General features: G+C 45.1%; 1 protein-coding gene across 3 annotated transcripts in view; it reads left to right on the top strand.

The window, feature by feature from the left end:
* The first annotated feature begins 7,822 nt into the window (after positions 1–7,822).
* The window catches only part of SERPINE2 (serpin family E member 2), a 63,716-nt gene continuing 44,489 nt past the window's right edge, over positions 7,823–27,049 (top strand). Inside the window, exon 1 of one of the 3 annotated variants that reach the window (XM_030802792.1) lies at positions 7,823–8,015. Coding sequence is in view for 1 of the 3 variants with exons in the window: in XM_030802791.1 (XP_030658651.1) it covers positions 8,611–8,624 (14 nt within the window). In the remaining 2 variants the exon portion in view is untranslated. Of the gene's footprint in view, positions 8,016–8,478; positions 8,625–16,812; positions 16,999–27,049 lie in introns of those variants that run through there. The other 2 variants (XM_030802791.1, XM_030802793.1) reach the window with 2 other exon arrangements.

Genomic DNA, 27,049 nt, shown 5'->3' with positions numbered 1-27,049 from the left:
ACGTGGGACATATAAGGAGGAACAGAAGCTTGCAAACTGCCCAGGCACCAATTAGAATAGTAAAATTAATTGCATTTTTTGTTCATTCCACAAATATTTATTATGGACTTCTCTGTGCAAGGCACTGTGTGAAAACATAAAAATACACAAGACATGGCCCATTGCCCTGAAGTTGGAACCTAAACCAAATGCTTACATCCAAGGCCGGATGTGGTTGTGTGGAATATGTAGCCCACACTCAGAGCCACAAGAGCAGGGAGTAAGGGGAAATCGACACTGGCTAGGCTGAGAGGGGAAAACTGTGAAGGATGAAAATGATTTCAGTGGCAAAGAGTGGTGGCAGATTATGTCCAAAAATGGCCAAAGTAATCCCTCTTCTCCTGCATGACTTTTTGAAATGGATTTCACCACTCCTCTTATTATGGACTAAATTGTGTCCCCGCCAAATTCATATGTTGACACCCCAACACCCTAATGTGACTGTATTTGAAGATAGGGTCTTTAAGGAAGTAATTAAGGTTAAATGAGAACATAAGGGTGGGGCCCTAATCCAATATGACTGGTGTCCTTATAAGAAGGGAAAGAGACAGCAGAGGCTGAGCCCCATGGTTCACATCTGTAATCCCAGCACTTTGGGAGGCCGAGGTGGGTGGATCACCTGAGGTCAGGAGTTTGAGACCAGCCTGGCCAACATGGTGAAATCCCATCTCTACTAAAAATACAAAAATTAGCCAGGCGTGGTGGCAGAAGCCTGTAGTCCCAGCTACTCAGGAGGCTGAGGCAGGAGAATCGCTTGATCCTGGGAGGTGGAAGTTGCAGTGAGCCGAGATTGCACCACTGCACTCCAGCCTGGGTGACAGAGTGAGACTCCATCTCAAAAAAAAAAAAAAAAAAAAGAGAGAGAAGAAAAGAAAGAAAGAGACAGCAGCAGAGATCTCTCTCTATATATACATATATATATTAAAAAAAAAAAAAAAAAGTGAGGCCACAGTGAGAAGGTAGCCATCTGCAAGCCAGGAAGAGAGGCCTCACCGGAAACCAACTCTGCTGGCACCTTGATCTCCAGCCTACAAAACTGTGAGAAAATAAACATCTATTGTTTAAGTTACCCAGTCTGTAGTATCTACTTATGACAGCCCATGCTAATACACCTCTCATCAAGAGGTAGAGTCCACTTCCTGAATCTGAGATAGCCCTGTTACCTGCTCTGAATTGTGACAGCAGAAGTGGTATTGTGCCAAATCCAAGGCTAATCCTTAATAGAACTTGAGGCTTCTGTTTTCCCCACCTTGAAGTCCTCAGCCATCCTATAAAGCCTGACTACTGCTGGAAAAACCATATAGGAAAGCCTTAGAGCTTGAAATACAATAAGGTGAAAAAGGCCCGTGAAGATGAAAAACTAGAGAGAGAAGACTGAGGGTTCCAGTCCTTCTCTCTGAGAGTCCACATGCATGAGTGAGGCCACCTTGAGTCCTACAGCTGCACGAGTGAGGTCAAACAACAGGGAGTGGAGCACAGATGAACCATCCCAGCCAAACCATGCCCATCCAACCCATACAATCACAAACAAATAAAATGGTTGTTATTTTAAGCCATTAAAATTTGGGATAGTTAGGGCCGGGCTCGGTGGCTCATGCCTATAATCCCAGCACTTTGGGAGGCCAAGGCAGGCAGATCACCTGAGGTCAGGAGTTTGAGACCAGCCTGGCCAACATGGCAAAACCACGTCTCTATTAAAAATATGAAAATCAGCTGGGCGTGGTGGCATGTGCCTGTAATCCCAGCTACTCAGGAGGCTGAGGCAGGAGAATCGCTTGAACCTGGGATGTGGAGGTTGCAGTGAGCTGAGATCACACACCATTGCACTCCAGCCTGCGTAACAAGAGCAAAACTCTGTCTCAAAAAAAAAAAAAAAGATAGTTTGTAATGCAACACTAGATAACTGATACAGGTGGAGTAAGAAAAGGGTATTCAGGTCAGAGAGAATGGTTTAAACAATGGCATGATGACAGAAAAATACAATTTTGATAAAGGTGAGTAATTCTGATTGGGAAAGACTTTAAGAACATAGAGAAAATGAAAAGATAATGCAAGAAAGGTGGGTTGGGGTTAAATTGTAGAGAGCTTTCATTGTAGTAAATTTTTATTAAGCATTTACTATGTGTCAGATACTCAGTTCTTTTCATGAATTAACTACACAATCCTCACATAGCCCTATGAGTGGGTTATTCTATTATTATCCCCCATTTTACAAAATGGACACTGAGGCTCACAGGTTAAATTACTTGAAAAAAAATTACATAGTGCTGAGACTGGGATTTGAACACAGGCAATCTAACTTCAGAGCCTGTGTTCATAACCTCTACAGAGTTATGACTAAACCAAGGAATCAGAAACTTCGTGATGAACAGTGGAATTATTTTAAGCTGCGGAGTGGCATAACCGAAAAAGCACTTTAGAAAGACTAAGCTGGCAGTTACAGATAGAATCTGGAAGCTGAGAGAATAGTTAGGGTGCTATTGGAGTGGTAAGAGTTTGAACTGACTTGAAAAAATGAAAGAGGGGTGACTCAGAGGGACTTGGGGGAAAAAATTTAAAAACTACTAACAGCACCTAAGTAATGGCTGGAAATGGGATGAATAAAAAAAAAGAAAAGGGGCTGGGTATGGTGGCTCACACCTGTAATCCCAGCACTTTGGGAGCCTGAGCGAGTGGATTGCCTGAGGTCAGGAGTTCGAGACCAGTCTGGCCAACATGGTGAAACCCCCTCTCTACTAAAAATACAAAAAATTAGCCACGCATGGTGGTGCACGCCTGTAATCCCAGCTACTTAGGAGGCTGAGGAAGGAGAATCACTTGAACCCGGGAAGCAGAGGTTGCAGTGAGCTGAGATCATGCCACTGCACCCCAGCCTGGGTGATAAGAGTAACACTCTGTCTCAAAAAGAAAGGAAGGAAGGAAGGAAGAAGAAAGAAAGAAAGAAAGAAAGAAAGAAAGAAAGAAAGAAAGAAAGAAAGAAAGTCAGAATTCATTCCCATCTTTGTGCTTTGGTGACTGAGATGGAAGTCATGTCTGTAAAACACATGGAACACAGGAGGAAGAACTGGTTTGGGGATGAAGATAATAAGTGGGTTTGACTTGTTAGGTGGGAGGTGATGGTGGGATATTAAGTGGAGGTGTCTGCCGGGCACTTGGAGATAGATGAGTGGTACCTTGGGATGGTGGCCAAGGCCATCTGTAGATACAGGCTTAGAATTCATCCAGAACTAAGCAAAGTTACATACATTTAAGGTATGTCAGTTAGGCATCCTAGGTTGCTAGCAACAGAAACTGAATCTGGCTAACAAGTAGAAAAGTCTTACAGAAACAGAGTTCACTGTGGACCTCTGCTCAGACAGGACAGGGTCTAGGGCAGCTCTGAGTTCCAGATAGGAATAACTCACAAATTCATCATTCATCAAGCTGAGATAAGTCAGCTGCAACTACTTTTTCATTCTTTTCAAGATTCAAAGAACTGGGAGGGAATCCAGTGAGCTTGGTCATACGCCCATCCCTTGGCTAGTGAAAGTAAGGATACCTTGATTTCCTTCCCAACAAAATGCTGCATAAAATAGAAGAGGTGTTTCCACTATCAAAAGGCAAGGAGGGGAACAGGTGTTGGTGGCCACAGATAAATCAATGTTCATTCCATTGGGAGAGAGTGTGGAGAAAAGAGGAGGGAGCTGAGGACAGTCAACCGCATGGTGCCCACCTGTTGGAAGATTTGATGAAAAAAGGATAAAGGCAAGTTAAGGCATCGGAAGAGAGAAAATAGGCAAAGGAATTTCCAAAAAATGGGCACACATGTGAGGGTGAAAGCCTGCCAAGGACTCAAAGGTGGTAAGAATGTTGAAAAACTACTGGGGTTGCCATTGGAAGCTATTGGTAACATCTGGGAGAGAAGGAGGGCCCGAGGAAGTGAGGAAGAAAAGGAGGGGAGCCCAAAGATGGGGTAAGAAGATAGACCGAAGAGATCCATGGAAAAAGGGAGGCAGCATCTATTGTTTGGTGGTAAAAGGAAGGAGAGGAGCTGGGCTGTTGTTTGAAGGGGTCAGTATCACAACGACTCTCAGAACCTGGCTGTTACATCCTATTTGGTCACATATAACTAGAAAATAATACCCAGCCCAGCACTTAGTAATGTCTTTTCTCTGAAGCTCTTGGTGAAAACTAGTGATGACAATAGCAAAGTGCAAATTGATGCTCTGGTTTAATCTGTTTCAGAAGTTACAGAAAGAGGAAATTGAATTTATTTGAAAGCCAACTTTAAAGGGAAATAAAAAGATAAATGCCTTTTCTAAGCTAAAAAAAAGAAAAACCCAAAGCAATGTAACAGTTTCAGAAACTAATTATATAAGTGTACTGTTATTACCAGTCTCTTTTCCCCTGGTTGAAACAATCTTCCATAACAACATTTGCAACTATAATATGTGTAACAAGCACTGTTACGGTGTAATGTCTTTTAAATAGGGGTTAGATAGGAGAGAAGTGAGTATCCATTATCTTATTATCATAACATCCGTCAGTCTTCCAGACAAAACACCATCATCCCACTGGGAGCTAAGGACGGTTTTTACTTAAACACAAGGTCATACTGTTTGGGTGCATGGGAGAGCAGTGGAGGTGGGGTGGGGGATTTTCATTTATTCCAAGGCACTCAACACTGGACTTCTTCCAAGAGAGGAAACAAGACTAAATAGATCATTTGTTTTATTCTGTTTGGGCATTTCTTGCGTTTCTCCCAACTGTGGCTTATGGACACAAAGCCAAACTCAGAGCCTAGCTGGAGCTGGCTAAACTCCAGGTCAAAGGAATAAACAATTTGAAGCTCTATCTGCGATTAAGGCAAGCCACACAATTGCAGGACAAAATGAAATTCCGCTGTGAATGTGAAGTCGCAAAGAAACAGCCAGGTAGAAGTGTTAAATGATTTGGATTTCTCAAACAAAACCGAGGTAGAGGTAGGAAGGAAATGTGGATTGGAAGTACACATCTATGAGAAATGCATCTCAAAAAGGGTCAAATATTGGAGAACACTGGAGGAGGAACCTGCTGCTTATGGGGACAAACTGAGGTAGGAACACAACATCTTTGGAACAGCCCCTCATGATGGGTGTCAAAAAGCCTGGCCATGTGAGTGTCATGGAAAGTGTAGCTTGGGTCATTACTTCCATCTCCTCTTGCTGGCATCAGGAAGGCCCGCCAACACCAGCCATGCACACTCAGTAACAAGTATAGTTGGTATTCCCAGCATATCCCACTGGCAGAATGGGTCTTTGTCTTGAATCACTTTCCTTTGGGAGACCTCATCATCGGCCTCATCGCATGTCTAGTGAGAGAGAAAGGAACATTAGTGGCTAGGCTTACTTTAGTATATTAGTTAGCACTGCATCCGGTCTGATTTCAGAATTGACAAGTCATGTACAGTATTGCTCAAAATGTTCCTTCGACAGTACAGGAAAGAATGGGGAAGTGAATGTCAGTCATTAAAATGTAACCCAAAGAGGAAAGTCCTAAGGACTTCTAACGTCTTTCATAGATGAAGAATTTGGACCCTATTTACACTCTAATTGGGAAAGCAAAAAAGGGTTTTTTTTTTTCCTTTTCTTGAAAAACATTGGCTCCTTCCAGGCAAGAGACTGAAACTCTTCAAAATAGTTATTTTGTGCATTTCTCTCACTGGTTTAACTTTTGAGTAACTTTAGTAAAAATTTAAAGTTATACATAATTAACCAAAGTGTGTGAGATAGGAATCAATGTATCAATGTTAATATCCTGATTGTGATATTATACAATGGTTTTGCAAAATGTTACCATTGAGGAAGACTTGGCAAAGTGTAAAAGAAACCTCTCTGAATCATTTCTTAACAACTGCATGCCAGCCTACAATTATCTCTATTACAAATTTTAATTTAGAAACGTGATTGAGACAGAAATGGATGTAGGGATTCTGGCACATTTTCATAATAATCTGGCTTCACCCACATTTCCCAGTTATTTCTCCAGTAGTTTCTTGAATGACTCCCTTCCATCTGGAAGAGGATACTCCCAGCTTTTCAAACACACTGAGCGAGCTCATTCATACCTGTGGGCTTTCCCCCTCCTTTGAATTGTTCCCAGCTCCAGCCCAGCCCGCCCTGACTGGACCAAGCACAATACTGTCACTGGAACAGTTCTTAGCATGTCTAAAAGTCACTTGGCTAGTAGTTCATCCACTTGTCAACAAAATTTATTGAGTAACTGCTATATGTGTGGTATGGCTCTAGGCACTAGGCATAGAGTGAGTTGGAAACAATACTGAAATTAGTTTCTCTTCCCTGGTCTCTGGGAATATATTCCAATGAGAGAGAGTAGAAGAAAACTAGCAAGAAACAAGGTAAAAAAAAAAAAAAAAAAATCAATTCATGATGAGGGCTATGAAGGAAGTCATCGGTTAAAGGGGATGAAGCTACTTTATCTCAAGTGGTCAGGGAAGGCTTCCCAGGGGAGAGGACATTTGAGTTGTGACCTCAAGTGTAAGGATGCAGACAGACATAGAAGATTCTGGGACAAAAAGCATTTCAGGCACAGAGAATAAGAAAGTTGCCCTGTAACTGAATATAAATATTTGGTATAACTGTAAAATAATTAAACAGATGCTCATTTTGTAAACTGTTTGCTCCTTATTTTAGGACCAAGCCTCCCATAGCCTGTTTTCCTCTATGAGAGACTGAGAACACCGTTCAGCTGGTCCAGATTTTACACTTTTCAGAACAACCCCTTCCCCAACACACACGTGCACACTCTAGCACGGCCACCTACATGCCAAGGGGTGACTGCAGGCTGATCTTCCAAGTGACTCTCATCAGTAGCTGTACCCTTAATTCAGGGCTGTGTATAGGGAGATTTACATTTCTTCCTCGCTGTTGGGGCCGTCTGCCTGCTAGCGAGGATTGTACACTAACGGCAACATAAATTACTGTCATTAAAGTTGGGTCCTTGGGTCCCCAGAAACCTAACTAGACGCAAAGGAGGAACCAACTGAGAGAGATCCAGGTAACAGAGCCCGGAGCCGGACGGTCATTTGTTGCAGGCCCCTGGGGTATGCGCCTGTCTACCGCGCACCGGGTCCCAGCAGCTGTGGTTACCGGCTGAGAAGGGCTGGGTTCCCAGGACGCTGCGGGTACCTCATGCTGTCACCATAGCCAGGAATCCAGTTTTCTGGATCTCCTTGTCTGTATTTGCCTAAGGCGACCTGCCGCCGCTCCTCTGTCCCCTAGGCAGGGAGAAGTCAGCTCTAGGACACCCTGCAAAACGCCTCGAGGGGTTATCTGCCCCTTCCCGGCCGCGTCCTGGCACCGTTTTCCCCATCACCCGGAGGAGTGAGCGCTGTCTCAGGGCGCCCTCTGTCTCTTCCAGGGGGCAGCCAAGACGACATGCCCTGCGTCTCAGGGACGCGGTACGAGCCCCGGTATCCCCCCCCCACCCCCGCCACCTCACACACCCCCATCCGGGAGACCCACGTGCAGCTGGGCCCGGGCTGGCGCCGCACCTCGGGGTCTGCGCGTCTCCCCAGCGCGTTCCGGGCGCAGCCCCACGACAGGGACCCCTGGGTGGGGCGGCATCCGAGAGGTCGCAGGCGGAGAGGGGGCGTCCTGGAGGCCGGGCGCGGGGACGCTGAGGCCCGCGGCCACACAAAGGAGGCGGCGGGAAGGCGGGGCGAGGCGGGCCGGGGGCGGGGGCGGCAGGAAGGGGCGGGGGCCCGCGCGGCGCCGCCGATAAAGCCCCCGCCGCCGCGGCAGCCAGCTTGCGCTGTGGGGCTGCCCGGGCTGCGCGGCGTCTGCAGGCGCCACCGCTGCCTCTTTCCGGCTGTGACCCTCCTCGCCGCCGCCGCTTCGCTCCGTCCTCCGACTCCCCGCGCCGCCGAGACCAGGCTCCCGCTCCGGTTGCAGCCGCACCGCCCTCCGCGGCCGCCCCCAGGGGATCCAGCGAGCGCGGTGAGTACAGGCTGCGCGGTGAGTCCCGGGCGCGGCCGGCGCTGCCCTCGGCGGGGGACGCTCCCCGGGGCTCCGCGCGCCGCCGGCCCAGCGCCCCGACTTTGCGCCCGGCCAGAAAGCTGCGGGGCCAGCGGGACCCTGGGGCGCCGACGTCGGGGAGCAGAGAACTTTCTCAGCCTCCCGCGGGCCGCCTTGGCCGGGGCTGGGTGCGCGCTGGGCATCCCAGTCCCGCCGGCGGGGAGCCCCGAGCGGGACCCGGGCAGGGCAAGGCGGGGCCGCCCCGGGGTGGCGTCCAGTGGTACCCGCAGCTGGGAGCCCCGGGGCCGGCGTGGCTCCTGCCCGGCCATCCGAGCCGGCCCTGACCCCGAACCTGAGGTTTCCAGCTGCTCGCCGGCGTCCCCTACCCCGGACTTAGGCTGCGCGCCGCCGGATGGGGAGAGACTGGCGCACTCTTACTTGTTACCTCTGCCTGTGCAGGGGGAGGTGACGCGCGGTGTGTGGAAAGCCTTTAACTTGGCCTCTGGCAACCGATTTAACCCTAGCGAGCAGATCTTTGCTATTTTCATCATCTGTAGAAACGGGAGTTGCGAGGCGAATGAGTGGCAGCAGGTAAAGTGAAAGTACGGTACTCAGAAATTCTGGAAGGAATTAGGCATTTAATGTGTCCACAAACTGAGCGGGGAAGGAAGGCTTCTATTACATAAGACAGCACTCCACCTTCAGGTATTATGGAAGATGCTATTGAAGATTTTAGTGTTTTAATGAACGAAACACATTCTTTGTGTGTGTGTCTCTGGAGAAATGTCGAATGCTGCTGTCTTGCTTTGACTACTTTGCAGGGGACGTTCTTATATTTAGCATCAGCATAAAAAGGTGTTCGAATGTGTGACTTCCTCTTTCAAGCCAAGAAGCCGTTTACTTGTCTGAACTGTTGTGGAACAATATATGTGATAATTGTGTACTTTGAAGATTTTATATCAAAACTTGAGCACGGATAACTGGAAGAAATGTCAACATTGCTAATTTGTATATCCTAAACCACACTTCAAAAATTGAAGGCAGTTTCAACACTGTCTGAAGGTCTAAATCAGTAATTATTTGCTATTTGCAGTATTTCAGTAGAAAAATTTTTGGCTATTACTCAGGTACTAACCTGAGTAATCTAAGGTTTCTTTTAACCCCCAAATTTTGATTCTTTGTTAATGTTTGAAAATATCATACCATGCAGGGCAATTACTGAAGGTCATGAAAATGTCATCGTGTTTTATTCTAAAAACAAAAATGAATCTATGCAGAAATTTTCCGTGTCCCATGAACTTCGTATTAGTTTAATTTTAAAATTACTGTCTCCAAAAGAAACTAATTTTCACTTCCACACAAGGGTGATTAAATACCAGTCAGAGATTGTTTGAGGTGGTAGAGTTGGAAATGGGGTGGTGACCTGGCCACGTCCCTGGGTGCATCTCCGCCTTGCTGTCCTCTTCCAGCCAGTTCTTTTCCCGTCGCATGGGGACTTTGGCTCTTGGGCTATTTCTCCTCCTCTAGACCTAAAATCCATGTCGGGGACTCTCTAGATGCGCACTTCCTGGACCGTCTCAAATCCAGTGTCTTCCGTGTACTCCAGCTACTAAGTCCTCTAAGTACCTCCAAGTCTTGCCCTCTCTTTGAGATGCTCAACTGAAAACTCTTAGTGCCTCCATCCCGCAAGCTCCTTCCTTCCGGGTTGCAAACCGGACTCCCACTGTAATCTTCAATGCAAGCGATCTCCAATCCTTTTCCTCCTGCGAGTTTGGCAGGTGACTTTGTAGCCCATTCTACCAGGAAAATAGAGGTCATAAAGATCTCCTCACGTCCTCCTCCATCTCCCCTGTACAGACTTTTCTGTGTTTACCCAGTCATCCAATAAATCTTCTTAAGCATCTACTGTGTCTGGGTACTTTGCTGGATATTCATAGGTGATAAATAGAGCAGATCCTTGCTCGCTTGAAACTCATTCTTGTGGGAGAAAACCAACTAAAAGCAAATATAATATATTGTAAAATGTATGATAAATGAAAAGGGTAGAATTATAAAGAAAAATCAAGTTAGACTGAGAACTTAGAGAAATTTCGAGAGATGGCCTCCTTGGGGCAGTGACTAATGTCTCCAGCTGTGTCCTGAATCCCAACTCCCAATGCCTCTGTCTCCTTGTGAATGTTACTCGCTTTTCTTACTTTTATCTTCAGTCTCTCCCTATGAGCTTTTTTCTTTTTTAGTAGTATTTTAAGAATGCCTTAACCTCCTTTGTCCCTGCATCCTTAGCTCACCTGTAATGACCACTACGTCTCTCCAGGCTTCTTAAACTGGTCTCCCCTTCCTGTTCAGCCCTTCGCAAGCTGGCCAGAGTCTCCTCAAAGTTCAAGGCCCGTGACTTCCTGAACAAGCAATCTTTTTTTTTTTTTAATTTTCATTATTATTCTTTAAGCTCTGGGGTGCATGTGCAGAACGCGCAGGTTTGTTACATAGGTATACACGTGCCATGGTGGTTTGCTGCACCCATCAACCCATCACATTAGGTATTTCTCCTAATGCTATCCCTCCCCTACCCCACTCCCCGCCCCCCACCAGAGGCCCCGGTGTGTGATGTTTCCCTCCCTGTGTCCATGTGTTCTCATCTGAACAAGCAAACTTATGGATACCCACTAGGCTTCTCCGTGGCATTTGATGAGGTTCTTCTATTCCTTTCTGATGTTTTGTTTTTTTTTCCACCCCTGGTTGCCACCTTCTGGTTTTCCTTATTTCTCCCTGGCATCTCTGCTATCTCTTGGGGCTACCTAGGGTTCGCTGTCATCCGTTTTGTGCTCTGTGTATTTGGGTGAACCATGTTCCCACAGCTTCAACTCTCACTAATATGAAGTGAGTCCCAGATTGGCATGTAAGCTAGCTTGAGCATGCTCCTGTGTTCCAATCAGTTACCTACAGTCTGGTGCGCTTACCCATGCCCTTTAGGCCAAAAAAACACCCCAAAATTGATTTTAGTTTTCACCACCCACCCCATATCCGCTTCATTGTTAGCCAAGATTTGTCCCTGTTTTTTTTGGCAGTGGCTCCACCATTCATGGAGGTGTTGGAGCAGGGGCCTCACAGTGATGCCGGGCTCCCGCACTGCCCACGTCCAGGCCGTCACCAGATCCTGTTGCTTCTCCGTGCTGTGAAATTCCACAAAGGTCCGCTCTAGTCACGCTGGCCTTGCCTTGCTTTAGAGCCCAAAAGTGGCAAAATGGTGGTCGGTGTGCCGCTTCTAGCAGTAGGCAGCAGTGTTGTTGGCCTGAACAAAGTATATACAACTTGAGTTAATATTTAGAAATCTGGAGATGCCACTTGAATGTATAGCTTCTCCTAAAAGCCAGAAGACCTGGATGAGGCAGTGCGCGGTGGCTCACACCTGTAATCCCAGCACTGTGGGAGGCTGAAGCAGGCGGATCACTTGAGGTCAGGAGTTCAAGACCAGCCTGATCAACATGGTGAAACCGTGTCTCTACTAAAAATACAAAAATTAGCTGCACCTGTAATCCCAGCTACTCGGGAGGCTGAGGCAGGAGAATCCCTTGAACCCGGGAGGCAGAGGTTGCAGTGAGCTGAGATGGCACCACTGTACTCCAGCCTGGGCGACAGACTGAGACTCTGTCTCAAAAAACAAAACAAAACAAAACGTGGAATAGGAGGCTTACATTCCCATGTGGCAACACTCAGCTGCTGCTGGGTTTCCAGTGCCTGAATACACTGGAGGTCAGTTGCTTTCTGGTTCTCCCGGACCTGTGACCCTTGCTTATAGTAGCGTTCTGGCTCCCATGGGCTTCAGAGCTAGAGACCCTAGGCTGAGATGATCATCGGCAGCCTGGGAATGCCTAGTGCTTACTGCACAGTGTCGTGCACCTCATGTTGCATCCCTTCTAACTCTCTTCCATGTTATTGCTGGTGTGACTTTCCTCCTGCTGCCCCAAATCCAAGTCTTCTTGGGTCCCTCCTAATAAAATTCAATGGCTCCTTTTTGATCTGGGCTTAAACCCCTGACTCTAAAGGAGTGGCCATGTCATATCACAAGTTGGGTATCTCAGATTGAAAGATGAGCTCTTTGCTATTTTTATACAGTGTTGTACCCGAGTTTCTGAAGATGCTTTTGAGCTCCTGTAGGGTAGTTAATACAGAGTTCTAGTGTTGATGGCAGTCCTGCTGTTTAAAAACCATTTCTACAAACCTGACTACTGCCGCACTTCCTCGCAGCCTCCCTGGGTGGAGGTAGGGCAGGGTCCATTCTATATCCCAAACAGCAGTGGGGAGTCTGTAAATATGGAGGCATAGGCCATCCCAGGGAGTCCCCCACCCTTGGAACATGGGGAACCTTGTTTTACATGTGGTACCCAGAGTCATACAGTGTGTTCCCAAGGTCATTTAGATGCCTTAGGGCAGAGTCTTGACCCGGAACTCAGTTCCTGTCAGCATGCAGCCAGGGAACTTTCCACAGTGCTCCAAGGGCTCACCAGGCTGCTGGCCATTTGTAATGACCCAACAGAGTCAAAGCTTTCTTCACTCCCTTCCCATCTCCCTGCCTTGTCCCCTGCCTGAAACATTCTTTTCTTGCAAAACTGAACCTCCTGTAAACTCCACTGGTACTGCCCAGTGCTTTTCTGCCTTTGCTCCTTCTGTACCTCTGTCTGGAATTCCCTTTCTCCTCCTGTGTTCATTGTCTGGCTGATTTCTCCTTTTTCAAGACTCAGGTTCAAAAAGGCCTTGCTGTCAGTCACCACCCCAGCCCTCTGTGGCACATGTGCAGTGTACGCACACGTCACCCCTCCCTGTGCCTGCCTCAATGATGGCAGTTTTTTGTGTTGTAGCAACATGCCCTATCCAGTAGACTCTAAGCTCCAGAAAGACGTGCCTGTGTTTTAGTTTTATTTGCACCAGCAGGGGTGTGTGGCCCAAAGGCAATTAACAGATGTCTGAACTAAACCATATTCATATTTTTTGTAAGTTTACTGCATGCTTTATGGAAGAGTGTTTGTATTCCAGACTCAAAGGGGAGCTCTCTCTGCCAGACCTCCAGCCCTCATTTTGGTACTAGCAAATGTAATATATATCCTCAGGCATTTTAAATTTTTGATTAACCTTGTCTTTTGAGATAAAACATTACTTAGAGAAAAGCGGAAGTCTAGTACAGAAGCGCTTCTGTGCCTGTGTTCACTTCAGTTATCCTCATCTGAACCTCCCTTTGGCATGGTTCTGCCCTCCTTGAGGTCTATTGGCTGGGCTGCATTCTGCATTTCGTGGTTTTACAGGGTGGGAGAATGCATTTTGGTTTATTTCTATTAACCTTGGTGATGGTGATATATGACCTCTTGGTGACTTTTTTTTTTTGTCATGGAACTTTTTTGGCTGATATCGTCAATCAAATTTGGTGGAAAGAGCAGGCTAGGAGAGGGTATGGGCTGCACTACCAATGGAGTGTGTAGGTTACCATCTAGAACTCAGTTTCCTTGTCTATATAATGGGTATGTTGAAATAAATGATCTAAATGGTGTCTTATTTTTAAAACCTATAAATTCTTGGCTCACTTTCCTTTTGATGCGGCTTTCTCATAAATGTCAAGTCTAGATAAAATTTTTTCATAAATGCATTATCCTGTGCTTATATACCTTAAAGTTCTTGTCTCTCACTTTTTTAAGCCTATAAAATCATTCGGCATTATATTCAGAAAGAGCATCATGGGCCAACATGAAGATTTAGTTTGTTTTCCCACTTAGAGCATTCATAAAAATTTTAAATAAATTAGGTCCCATATACTTGAATCTTGTCAACCTGTTCTCCACACATAAATATGCCTATCTTCCCTTTTCAAACCATCTTTCCTCATGAGTAGCTTGCATGCCTAATCTGAAAACCATTGTTGGGTTTTTAAAAAATACCCTTAGGTACAGAATGGAGTCAAATGCAATAAACTACATCTTTAGGTTATCTCTTGTCTCCAAGTTCCCAATTTAAGAATACTGAAAGATTAGTATGATTTTATTTCTCTTTTGAGAAATACCACCTTCCATCCAACAGGCCAAGTCTATTTCTACAGTCAGTGAGTCTTGCCTTTATTCTGCTGTTAGATTTCTAGGTCTGGATGTAAGCCCAGTCCAGGGAAGTCGGCATCCCTTCTGGGATTCTTTCTGTGCATGAGGATGGCCACTGAGCCCAAGCAATCCTCTATTTGTAATTCCACTCGTATGTTTTGACAAACATGTCCTAGGATTCCTCCAAAGGTTGGGGCGGACACCCTAGTTCAAGATTAGATCAGGAACACCCAGGCTTTTGCCACAGTTTGACCTAAGACATTATCCTTTGCTTCAGAAGATCATTTGAGAATTGGAATTTACATCCATTGTGCCTTTCCATTTTTCTTATTTAAGTCTTTGAAGAGTAATATGAGGAGACTTTAATATAAAAGAAAAAAATCCCATCAAGAGTCAGAAAGGATTTCCTGTTACGGCTGCAAATCTTGGTAAATGCACTTTGTTTTTATAAACCATGCCCCACCCCCAACCCCTAGTGAGAACTCTGGTAACCTGGGGAATTGCTCTTGAGAGCATACCAAAAATAGCATCAGTGCCTTCTCTTACCCCTACCCCAATTTTCGCCCTCCATGTGTGCCAGCAAATATAGCTATAGAAAAAATAACCACTTGTTTTTATCCTAAGTTTCTATGGGCCAAATCTTGAAGGTGGATGTGGGTATGTGAAAGAGTTTAATGCCAAATACAATGCCCACTCGGAAATGAATAAGGTGACTACAAATGAAAATGGATGTTTCTTTCTTCCTTTCGGGAAAGTGCTATGTAAATAAAGGCAGTGTTTGCTTCCTCTACTAAAATTTATTTCTTCAGTTTTTAAATAAGAAATCCACTCAAGAAGTTATTCTTACTGAGGATTTGGTCACTGTTAAGATTATAGGAACTATTAACTACTGCATTATCTTTTGCTTACAAGAGCACAAACCCAAATCAAAATAACTCAGAAACAAGGCAGAGAGCTGTTGGCTGACACTGCCCACTCAAGCATGGGAGAGGTGACTCTGACCCTGAAGATGACTGGAACCAAAGACTGAGGACTTGGAGGCTTTCTTCTCTCTCTCCTTGCCTCTCATCTCTGCTTCTGTCTGCTGATTGTGGTGGTCCTCTCCGGGACCATGACTGTAGGTAGCTCCAGGCTTACCTCCCTACAGCCTCCTGAGTGAGGAGGAAAGAGGGACTTTTCAGCCAGTTCCAGCCGGGAAAAAAAAGAAAAAAGAAAATCCTAGGGAGGAATTCTGATTGGCTCAGTTTCAGTCACATGCCCTTCCCTGTACCAATGGCTGTGGGCAGAGGAGTGGGGTCCTATGATTGGCTGATGCTAAGTCACATGGTCACATGCTCTGCCCTGTACCAATGGCTGTGGGCAGAAGAGTGAGGTCCTATGATTGGCTGATGCTAAGTCACATGGTCACATGCCCTTCCCTGTACCAATGGCTGTGGGCAGAGGAGGGAGGTTCTATGATTGGCTGAATCCCGAGTCACATGGCCAATCCTTGGTTAGGAGGAAAGGGAGTGTGGAGAGGACGGTGTTGCCTGGCGTTCCGCAGCTGCCTTTCCTTCTGTTTTCCCCGTAACAGAGGTGCTATGTGGTCTCCTAGAGCCTAGTGCCTGCCTCTCGGCTAGATGCTGATATCATTCCCACTCATGTAGTTGGGAAGGAAGGGTGTGGCAGAGATAAAGGGTCCACGGTCATGCAGTGTGTGGGGGTCACACTGCCTGTATGCCAAAGTCACGCACCCTGTATGTATGTAGGGCCGCCCAGCCTTTATGTGTCAGTGCCAGAGCCTGGACCTGGGTCTGTAGATGTGTGAACTGTGAGCTGATACCATGGATTTTCAAAGATTTACATTCCATCAATGTTTATACCTTCTTGAAAAGAAATTCGTGTCAAAGCACACTCCTGCTTTCAAGACTACCTCCTCGCCGTGCTGCATGATAGCCCTAGTATCACAACCAAAACACATGATACAGAAAGAGGCCAGTATCTCTGTGGTACGTTTGAATCATGGTTTTATGCCTTTGGCCCCCTAGTTCCTTCCTTAGACACTTGTTTTTTTCTGGGACTGAAATCTAAAATTAGTACTGACCTTTGGGTTGAGAAGGTAGATTTACACAGAGTCCAAGTGAATAACTTAAGCTGAGCTGGATAAAACTCAGCAGAACCACAGAACAAGTGTGCCATGACTTTTCAAAGATGCTTAATTGAACTCTGTTTGCGATTTAACTTCTTTTTCTAAGGTTTATAGTTACCTTTATTTCAAAATTTGTCATCTTAAAATATGTGTTTCCTCCTTTTCCTCCACTGTATAGTAATTAAGAGTGTGGAGGATTTGGAGGCCAGCAGGCATTGGTTTGAATCTAGAGGCTACATGTTGGAGGCCATGAGCCAAAGCCAAATTTCTAAACATCTCCAAGCCCATCCGTGAGTTGGTCCTAAAGGTGTTTAGGCTTAAGGGCCACCCCTTAAGTGTTGTGAGGATGAAGCGAAGAGTATATCTTAGGCGCTAAGCACAGTGGCAGGAATGGAGCTGACTTTCAGGACACGAGGTGGCTGTGGTTGTGGCACTGGGTAATATTTGTTCACACGAGTACAGGTGAGCACTTCTCCGAGACTCATGTCTTCCTTGTGCCTTTGACCTGATGAATGAGTGACTTGCTCTGTGTCTTTGCATGCTTTGTTTCCAGACACCTTTCCTGCTGCACTCTCAGTGGGCAGTACTCCGCAATGATCACCTGGTCATCTGTCCTGCCCGCAGGCTTCAGGCTCTTGTGCGTTGGCCATGAAGCAAAAGAAGGCTGTTGCATGAAATAACCTCCTTCTGACTCCACCCTTGCATTTGTGAGATGTAAACAGCAGTGTTACCAAGAGATCTTCCAGGGAGCACGTTGCAGGTAGCCCTGTCATGCTGGCTGCTTTTTTCCATTAGGTTAGTTGTGAATAACGAATAAATGTCTATGCAGGGCCAGACACGTCTATGCTGGCTCACGCCTGTAATCCCAGCAGTTTGGGAGGCTGAGGTGGGCACATCACTTGAGGCCGGGAATTCAAAAACAGCCTGAACATAGTGAAACCCTGTCTCTACTAAAAATGCAAAAAATTAGCTGGGCGTGGTGACACACGCCTGTAATCCCAGCTACTTGAGAGGCTGAGGAATGATAATCACTTGAACCCTGGAGGCAGAAGTTGCAGTAAGCAGAATTGTGCGACTGCACTCCAGCCTGGGTAACAGAAGGAGGCTCTGTCTCAAAATAAAACAAAACAAAAAATGTCTATGCAGTAGGAAAAATAATCTATTTGGTTTAATATTTAGGTCTCTGCAAAGGCAGCATCCAGAGGCTTCTCTTTTCATTCTTGTTTTTCTGACTGTGAAAAAATCATTCTACCATGTCCAGTGATGTCCAGATACCAGGAAATAACTATTTTAAACATATGGTGAATATTTTTAAAGCACATGGTGATGGTCATTTAATTATGATTTGATTCCGTCAATATGCAAAAGAGTTCTGAGAATGTTGGGTTAACCTTAGCAAGCATTCCCAGATAGGAGATGTGTTTTCTGCTACCATTGATAGGATTTTTTAAGGATTTTACTGGCAGTTATCCACTTTGGACTTCATACAGCAGTCTGAGTATATGCCCACACCTGAATTGTTGCTCTAACAGTGAGATTAGGGGATGCCAGGGAGAATCTGTGTGATGACTTAATTGTAAGGGAGAGCTTTCTTTCTAAAGGTGTGGATTTTTCGCTTTGAAATGTATATACTAAAAGACTCCTATTATCTTATGCCAAACCTGTGCTAATTTCTTAATGACATGTTAGTTAAAATAACAATTTGGAGGATTGGCTAAGGATGCCACAGTATTCATGATAAACCTGCTCTTGTGCAGCAAGGTGGTAAATCATGAATATCAAAGTTCTGATCATACTAATTTAAATTAATTTAGCATAGTGGAAAATATGAAGACATAGTTTTTCCAATGCATATGTCACTTCTTAGCCTAAAATTTCTATGAGTGGGACAAGTACATTTTTTACACGTACAGTGGCAAAATTATGCTTGTGTACTGCTCTCTACCTTGTGTTCTGGTTCTGCGTGTGTTTTCTCTGCCCTGTTAGGAACCTCCAAGTGGAGTATCTTATTCTTTTGGCCTCCTTCCACCATACCTGGCACAGAGGAGCCCAAAAAGTACTTCCAAGGGGAGAGGGAAGTGGAAAATTATGCATCATCAGTGTGTCAAGTACTATTAGGCATATTTTATACATGATCCTGTTGAATCCTAACAACGCTTGTAAGGTAGAAATCATTCCTGGTTTATAGGTGAGAAAAATGAGATTCAGGTGTGTAGAACACCCTGCTCCATTCCCACTGATGGGATATAGACTCCAGGTCTGTGTCTCTCTGTGGTGGACACTTTGGATCCTGAAACACTATCTTTAGTAATGATTGAGGCTAAGCCATGTGGCTGAGCAGTGATGCACGGCCTCACAGATTGAAGGTCAGAGCATTGCCGGGCAGAGGATGAGTTTAGAGGTCAAAGAAACTTGGTTTCAAACCCCAGGTCCACACTTCATAGTGTATGGCTTTAGGCAAAATACTTCCCTCTCTGTGCTTTATTTCCATAGCTAGAGAATAGAGAATGATGAGGATATTACCCTCCTTGCAGAGAAAGATCATAGTGTCCCCAATTAACATGCAGGGAAATGGGAAATAGGAAATATAGTGACTCAAGTCACTTGGCAAAGGCAGGGCTGTGGCAGGTTGAGAATTCACGTCTTTGACTCCTGTCACCTGTTACCTCTCCAGATGCCAAGTCTGGGTACAGTTTGATGACAGAACTGCCATCACCTGCCGCTCACCCTTGATTAGCCCTTAGCAGCCCCCATAACTTGGTGGCTCTTAGAACCCGATCCTAGAGCCCCATGGCTGATTCATGCGCTTTTTCTCTATTGTGTCTTCTCTGTATTCACTCCTGTGTTCTCGAGGAAGATTCATTCCAGAGGGTAAAAGAGAGTCTACAAGACTTGTTCTTAATGTATACACCCAACACAGGACAAGAAGGAAGTTGAAGGTGGCACGCTATTGTATTTGGGTGGCGTGCAGCTGAAGAGCTAGTTTTTGAGCACTTACTCTGTAATAGGTGCTTAGAGGGGCACAGAAGTATCTGCAAAACAGGCCAATCTTTGAGGGGTTTATCTATTTAGGTAGAAAGGGCACATCCGTGATACTTAATAACAATTTGAGATAGTCTAGAACAGTGGCATATGGTGTCGGGGAGGGGAGGCAATCAGGGAGCATTGTCTGTAGAGGATCTGAAAGCAATAATGAAATTACCTCAGTTTTTTTTTTATTATCATGGTGATAACATATTCCTCCACCAGAGCCAACCACTTCTACCACTCCCACCTTGTCCCTAAGTCCTGTACTGGATCAATAATCAGCTGCCAAAATGACTTGATACCACTGACATGTTTGGGAGGTCAAGCTGGCAGTGGTCAGTGTGGACTGAAATGTTGGGGAAGGCTGCGTGGAAGTCCCCTCCCCTCCCTCTCAGTTAGGACAGGACACCAGGAGAACAGTGTGTGACCCTGAAGGCTGGAGCAGTCCCTGATGCCCGTGCGAGCCATGGGCCAGGAAAGTGCTTTCTGTGCATTGTCTCACCGCGTGAGAGGCTGGTGGCCCAAGATGTTTGTTCTGTAGCTGAGGAATCTGGGCGAGTGACAGGTGTCCTCCTATGCGAGATTAGGGGAGTAACGCCCAGCTTTCAGACCGCCAGCAGGGGGGCTCAGTAGTGCTAATGCCAAGCCCTTCATGCAGAGAAGGGACTTAAGTGTCAGTCACTGTTTTGTGTCAGAGGTAAATCTCTCTGCAGAGGGAAATGTTGGCACATAGCTGATAAATAAACACCAGTGTCTAGATAGCCCTCCTGGGCATGACAGTCCTCTTTTTTTTTTTACTTGACTCTCCACAAAATTCTTTTTGCCCGAAACTTTGTAGAATTGGTATTTATTGATTTGTATCAGCTAAGAGTTGGCTATTTAGTCTCTGACGTGCTCTTTATGGCTGAAGAAAAACAGGTAACTTCTTCACAGAGGAGAGATTAATTCCCTTAAAAGGAAGACAAAAGTTTTATGGACAACTTTGGAAAGGTGTGAAACATTAAATATCTATGACAGCAAGACATGGGAATACACGAGCCTGCGTGAAGGCCTGATGCCTTCTGGGCCAGGCACATAAACTGAAAATGGTACCTGAGCAATTTCTGAGTATGTCATGAAAAGGCACTGGAATACAGAATTTTCTCTATGAAAAAGAGTGTCCCGGCTTGGAAACTGTGTGCCTGAACATGAAGCAAAAAATTTCCTCAAAATTGTTCTGCAAAAAGGGAGTTGCTGTCTAGTAGGGTCCTTACAAAATCATTAGAGTTCACAAAAAAAAAAGCTAGATAGATGAGATCCATGAGTGACTGGCTGAGAACAGATGGGGAAGGCACATTCGCCTGAAATTCTCTCAGTCAATGCATATTGTGAATGCATATCGAGGTTGCTTCATGAAAAGGGGTTAAATTTTAAAAAGAGAGGCAAAGAAATTGAATACAGATTTAGTACTTGCTCCTGAAGTTATAACTTCAGAGTTGCCAGATATTGAACGTTGAATTAGTTAAGGTAGTGCTAGTTGTTGTAACAAATAAACCCAAATATGTACCGTGACTCAAACATGATGGAAGATTATTTTCCACTTCTATAAAGCCCAAAGTGGGCGTGTTTATGTGAAACCTGGTGATTTGGCGACCCAGCCTCTTCCTGTCTGTGGTTCCACCTTTTTTAACAGGCAGTTGCTAAGGTCACGTGCTTTGTCAGCATTGAACTGGTGGAAGCAGAAAGATAACGGAGGGCTTCATATGGGAGATTTTGATAGGCTAGGCCTGGGAGTGGAATGTGTCACTTCTCCTATTTCATTAAGTACAGTTCAGCCTTATGGTCACGCCCACCTACCTTGAAGGCTAGGAAATGTAGCCCAGCTCTGCGGTTGGCAAGAAGAGGAAATGGTTTCCTGGGGAGCTAGCTGCCCTCTGTCATTTGAAATTTTATTAAGACCATTGAAGGTCACTTTAAAAGTAACACGATCACGAATATGCTGTGTGGATCGTGAATATATTTTTACCTCTGAGGGCAACTTTCTTGGTCACTCTGAAGGGCTTCTGATGGCCTAAGGTAGGTGTTTCAGTGGCAGTGTTGCACATTGTTTTGAAAAGTGCTGTGTCATAGGCAACTTGGAAGGTAAGGAGGTGCTGTGCTTAGAAGAATGGTTAGACAACTCACAAATTGAGGACAGGCATGTGGACACTACCTGGGAAGACTGTGAGCTAAATTGCTTCATGGAAGGTGGACATGGAATGAAAAGTACTATTTCTAACTCATAGTGTATGTGATTTCATGTGAGTCATAAAGTTTACTTGGGCAGATTGACCAAAATTTGTGGGGGATAGGGATTTTCTCATTGGGAAAAGAAGAGGGCTGTCTTATCTGGGGGATGCCCTATATCCAAGCACGCATGGGAATTAGAAGTTAATCAAAGAAATAAAGAATTAACGCTGGAGGAGGGGGGAGCCTCATTCTTGCAATGTGGGAGAAGTTGGTCAGATATGCTGGAAACACACTTTTACATCTGGGAGGAAAAAGAGAGGTGAAAGCTGGGGAATGGGGTTAGTGCCAATCCTGCACTCTGATTGAGGGAATGAAAAGAGACCCAGGGGATTGGACAAGGGTTGGGCAGGTGACATGTCCCTGGGAGAAGTCCCTGGGAGAAGCCCCTGGCAGTGCCAGTCTCGTGGTGGGCACCCCCATCTGCTCTTTTTTTCTGTGTGATCTGGGCAGGTTCCCCAACCTCTCTGCATCTCTGTGTGTAAGAGTCTGTGAGATGATGTGTTCACAGAGCTGTGCACATAGTAGGGGCTTTATGAAAGTTTCTTCCCCCACCTTCTGTGCAGCTACTCACCAGCCCCATTGTTGGGGATCATTGCCTCCATAATTGGCTGTGAGTAACTGGGGAGATGTTCTCCCCTATAAAATGCAACTTCATGACAAAAAGAAGCTCAGTCCCCTTGATCCCTAAAGATTCGTTGGTGCAGTTTCTTATACTAGAGGTTAGATAAAGCTGAGAAGGAGAACTTCCATTGTCATTGACTTTTAATTCTAGAAGTCCCTGTTCTCCTATCTTAGCTTTGGATGTTGGCAGTAGGGCAGCAGGCTGGTCTTGTGAAGAAAAGTTCTGTGGTACCTAAGAGTTATTGACTTGTTCTTCAGCATCGCATCTCATGTGATCCTCATAGCAGCTCTCTGAAGTTCATGGTGGGGAAGGAGGCTTCTCACTGATCTTATAGATGAGGAAACTGAGTCACAGATCAGCCATGTGACATACCCATTGCAGGCAGGCCCAGGACTAGACAACAGGCCTGTTCCACAGTAGTGTTCAATGGGCATAGGTTTCTTCTGGGAAATAGCAAACGTCCCCTGGCCCTTAAATCCCTTCACAAGGCATTAGCATCAACTGCAGCAAAGGAAATGGAGTCAGGTTACAGGAAGAAGCTCAGTAGCTGGGTGACTAAAGCCAGGTTCGGAACCGTGTTTCCCATCACTTAACATGCTTTCTGAGCTTTGAAGAACTTTTTTCGTTTAATAGGTGCTTGCTTGGCAGGAAGAGGTGGGCAGTGATCACCTTTTCAAAAAATTTTTTTGAGATTTTCTTTGCAAACTCTTTGTACCGAAGGAAGAAAGCAAAAGGAGCAAAGAGTTGGAGATAAAAGCACAGGAACCTTTCTTAAAGTGGAAGTTGTCTTCTCATATCTTCCCCATCCCTCATTCCCTTTTCCTACTTTAGAAGTGTTTCTACACCCTGTGCCTGCAGATACATATATTTTTATTTACTTACTATATTTTGGAAAATGGCTCATATCATTTTTCCCCAGAAGTCAAAATGTGGGAACCGGGGACCACCCACCTCTTGTACCCAGTTCACACTCTTTCTGGGTCACTGTTTTACGTGTAATTCATGCCAAAAAGTTACACTGAAGGATATGGACGGACCAAAGCTGCATGGGTTTCCTACAACAGGCCTGGGTAGAGAGGCTTGGTGCAAGAAACCCACCTTGATTACAAGAGCCAGAATGGAGAACAGAAAAAGAAAAGAATGTCTACCCAGTGTCACAGGATTACTTTTGTGGGTGCCAAAACATATCTCAAAGTAGCCCTTTAGTCACCTAATAAAAGATGGGAAATGTTTATTCCACGTGTACTACTGGAATCCATGTATTTTAATATGACATCTTTGATATATTTGGAGGGAGGATAGGAAAGATGTTCTCTGTTTTATTTCTTCTGAACCTTTTTAAAAGTTTCTGAACTGCTTAAATGAACCTACCTGTAGACTAGGTGTGTTAGGAAGCTGATTTAGCTACATTGAGCTCTTCCTTTCCCTTACTTCCTTCTCAGGTTGTAGAATACAAGCTCAGCACTTTCCTGCCTTCTCTCTATTGCCCTGGGAAAGATAGTAAGTAAATAGTGTCTGTTGCCAAAGGGAGAAGAGTAAACATGGGCTGGATCACCAAATGGTGCTGCATTTTATTTGTATGGTGTCAGAGACACTGGCTGCTTAGATGGCATCACTGAGGGAGATCCCCAGCATGAAGCAGAGAAGACAAACTTGAAGTTTGTCAGGATACCCAGGGTCATTGCAGGTCAGAGAGACTGACTAACAATTACCAGACTCACAAGAGACAGGTAAATAACAAGAGAGTCCTCTGACCAATAAGGACTTTCCCCACCTTAACAAAATCTTCATGGGAAGCCCACTAGTTATAGGAGGCTTGATTGGTGTATTAGTCTGTTCTCACCTTGCTATAAGGACATATCCCAGACTGGATAATTTATTAAGGGAAGAGGTTTAATTGACTCACAGTTCCTCAGGGCTGGGGAGGCCTCAGGAAACTTACAATCATGGTGGAAGGCAAAGGAGAAGCAGGCACCTTCTTCACAGGGTGACAGGACGGAGTGAGTGCAAGCAAGGGAAATGCCAGACACTTATAAAACCATCAGATCTAATGAGATTCACTCATCATCATGAGAACAGCATGGGGGAAACCACCCCCATGATCCAATCACCTCCCACCAGGTCCTGCCCTTGGCACGTGGGGATTATGGAGATTATAATTCAAGACGAGATTTTGGGTGGGGACACAGCCAAGCCATATCAATTGGTAAGTACCATGTGAAAGCAAGTTAATGGCCCATGTCATAGAACTAAAACCATTTGTTTTAGTTCTGGGTTGCCTGTAGGGAATTTCCTAGTCAGTTAGCACAAGAGGTTTAGTGGTTCAGCAAAGTTCCACATACTAGGTCCCTTCATTTCCAGAGATTGGGAGTGTCTTAAGGACTAATTTTGTAATGTCAGCTAATGTAAGAGAATAGCCCTTGGTGACAGGTGATTGAAATAGATAATTTCTGAGTCCTTTCATTATTTCCTATCTGTTTCTTAATTCGTGAAATAAAAGTTAAGGGTTATCTAAGGAAGAACACTAAGTTATGACCAGTACTTTCACTTGTTCAATAAATACATATCTGGTGTTCATTATGTCATTTAACTTTAAATTTTTTTTTTTTTTTTGAGTCAGGGTCTCACTCTATCACCCAGGCCAGAGCACGGTGGTGCGATCTCAGCTCACTGCAACCTCCGCCTCCTGGGTTCAAGTGATTTTCCCACCTCAGCCTCCTGAGTAGCTGGTACTACAGACATGAGCTGCCACAACTGGCTAATTTTTATTTTTATTTTTATTTTTTTGAGAAGGAGTCTTGCTGTGTCGCCCAGGCTGGAGTGCCGTGACGCGATCTGGGCTCACTGGAAGCTCCGCCTCCCGGGTTCACGCCATTCTCCTGCCTCAGCCTCCCAAGTAGCTGGGACTACAGGCACCTGCCATGATGCCTGGCTGATTTTTTGTAGTTTTAGTAGAGACCGGGTTTCACTGTGTAGCCAGGATGGTCTCGATCTCCTGACCTTGTGATCTGCCTGCCTCGGCCTCCCAAAGTGCTGGGATTACAGGCATGAGCCATTGCGCCCAGCCTAATTTTTGTATTTTTAATAGAAACTGGGTTTCTCCATGTTGGCCAGGCTGGTCTCAAACTCCTGACCTCATGTGATCCACCCGCCTTGGCCTCTTAAAGTTGGGATTATAGATGTGAGCCACTGCACCCGCCTTAACTTTGAATTCGGATACTTTTAATTCTTTGGTTATGGTTTGTTGGTTGCTACCACTGTGGGTCACTGTCTTATCCTTCCCAGTAGGGAGAGGTGTGGCTGCTCTTCTGATTTTCACCTCCTCTTCCTAATTTACCCTGTGGTGGGAAACACATAAACTGATAGTGTTATTTCATGTTAAGTAAAGGCAAATTGCCACCTTCCTCATTTGACTGAAACTCAGTGTGTCACTTTCTACCTTTTAGTCCTTAAGGACTTCTGTCATCTGTTAGTCTGCGGGTTCTTAAGGTCAGGCTCTGCCTTCCCTTCATCTTTGAAGCTTCTACTCTTGTGCTTCCCTCTTGATGTAGGCCCTGAATCACTGTTTTGTTGACTAGGAGAGCATATGAACTGTTTGTACAACCTCTCAAGCTCTGTTAGAAATGGAAGATGGTCATACATCTTGTGGCACCCCCTTTTCCCAGATCCCAAGCTTTTGGGCACCCTTTCTTTCTTCACCTCCACAGATGCTGCCTTCACCCACCCTTTGATGAACCATCTTGATCAACTGCCAAGAATGTCAAGGGCATATCGAATGCCAGGGCAACAGCTATGAGCACTTATGAGACCACAGGTTTGACTCTTGAACGAAGGATGTCCTTATCCATGGTCTCTTTTTCCTGGCAGGCATCTTGCTGCTATTTTGGAAATTTTCTCTGGGCCATAGAGGTTTGAACCAGTCATGTCTAAGAGCGTTTGTTTTCTCAGGAAAAGCAGCCCTGTTAAAGCCATTGTTTTAAAAAGTCACTTGGAGCATTAAAAACCTTCGAACATCCATTCATAGTGCTAAAATTTAGGAGTGGGGCTTCAGGCAAGTAATATTGAATTAAATGTGTGGAGCACTTTAAGACAGCATTTGACTGTACATTTAAAATAGGGAATGCAGTTGAAATTCCTCCTGGGTGCTTTAAATCATGCATTATATGTGCAGTATTTTCAATTAGCTGCAGAAAAAAATATGTTCGGTGTGGCTCTATTTTTACAGCTGGGAATTGCTCAGAGAACACAATTGACTATTTCATACATGTGAGATTTATTTAAATGACTCGTGGGGCATTTGCAGTTTAGCCAATAATTGAAAATATTGTTGCAATGTGGCAGGTAAAACTAGGAAATCATTTCACATTCCTGAAGAGGTGTTCCAAGCTCAGCAGCATATTATATTAGTTGAAGAGGGGCGAACAGGGAGTGCGATCAGTGTTGAGTCCTAGTCTTTCACATTTCATTCCTGGGTTTTGCCCGACCATGGAAATATATGGGATCGTGCTTTCCGGAAGGACCTGAAACGCTAAGGTATTATCTTGTTTCTATTCTGTTTTTATATGCCAAACACAAATGAATGGTCAGACCAGATATGAAAAGACCCATCCATCCTCCAACTCTCTTCTGAGTCCTATACCTTCCTCTCCGTTCTTCGTACCATTTCACTTCAGACGTCACCTGGAATACTGATACAGGAGGCTAAGCTGAGTCTCTCAGGATAGACAATTCAACCTTTCCATGGTGGTTCATAAATATTACTAGGGGTTTGGAATGCATGTTCCCACTAAAATGATGTAAATGGTGGTTAGGTGATACCATATTAAAATAGATCATTACTTGTGCGATTCAGACAAAGTGTGGGTTAACTAGGCATTTTGGAGGCAGAATTAAA

This window comes from Nomascus leucogenys, chromosome 22a (genome assembly GCF_006542625.1).
Source record: "Nomascus leucogenys isolate Asia chromosome 22a, Asia_NLE_v1, whole genome shotgun sequence".
NCBI classification, from domain to species: Eukaryota; Metazoa; Chordata; class Mammalia; order Primates; family Hylobatidae; genus Nomascus; species Nomascus leucogenys.
This window is presented reverse-complemented; position numbering and strand designations above follow the sequence as displayed.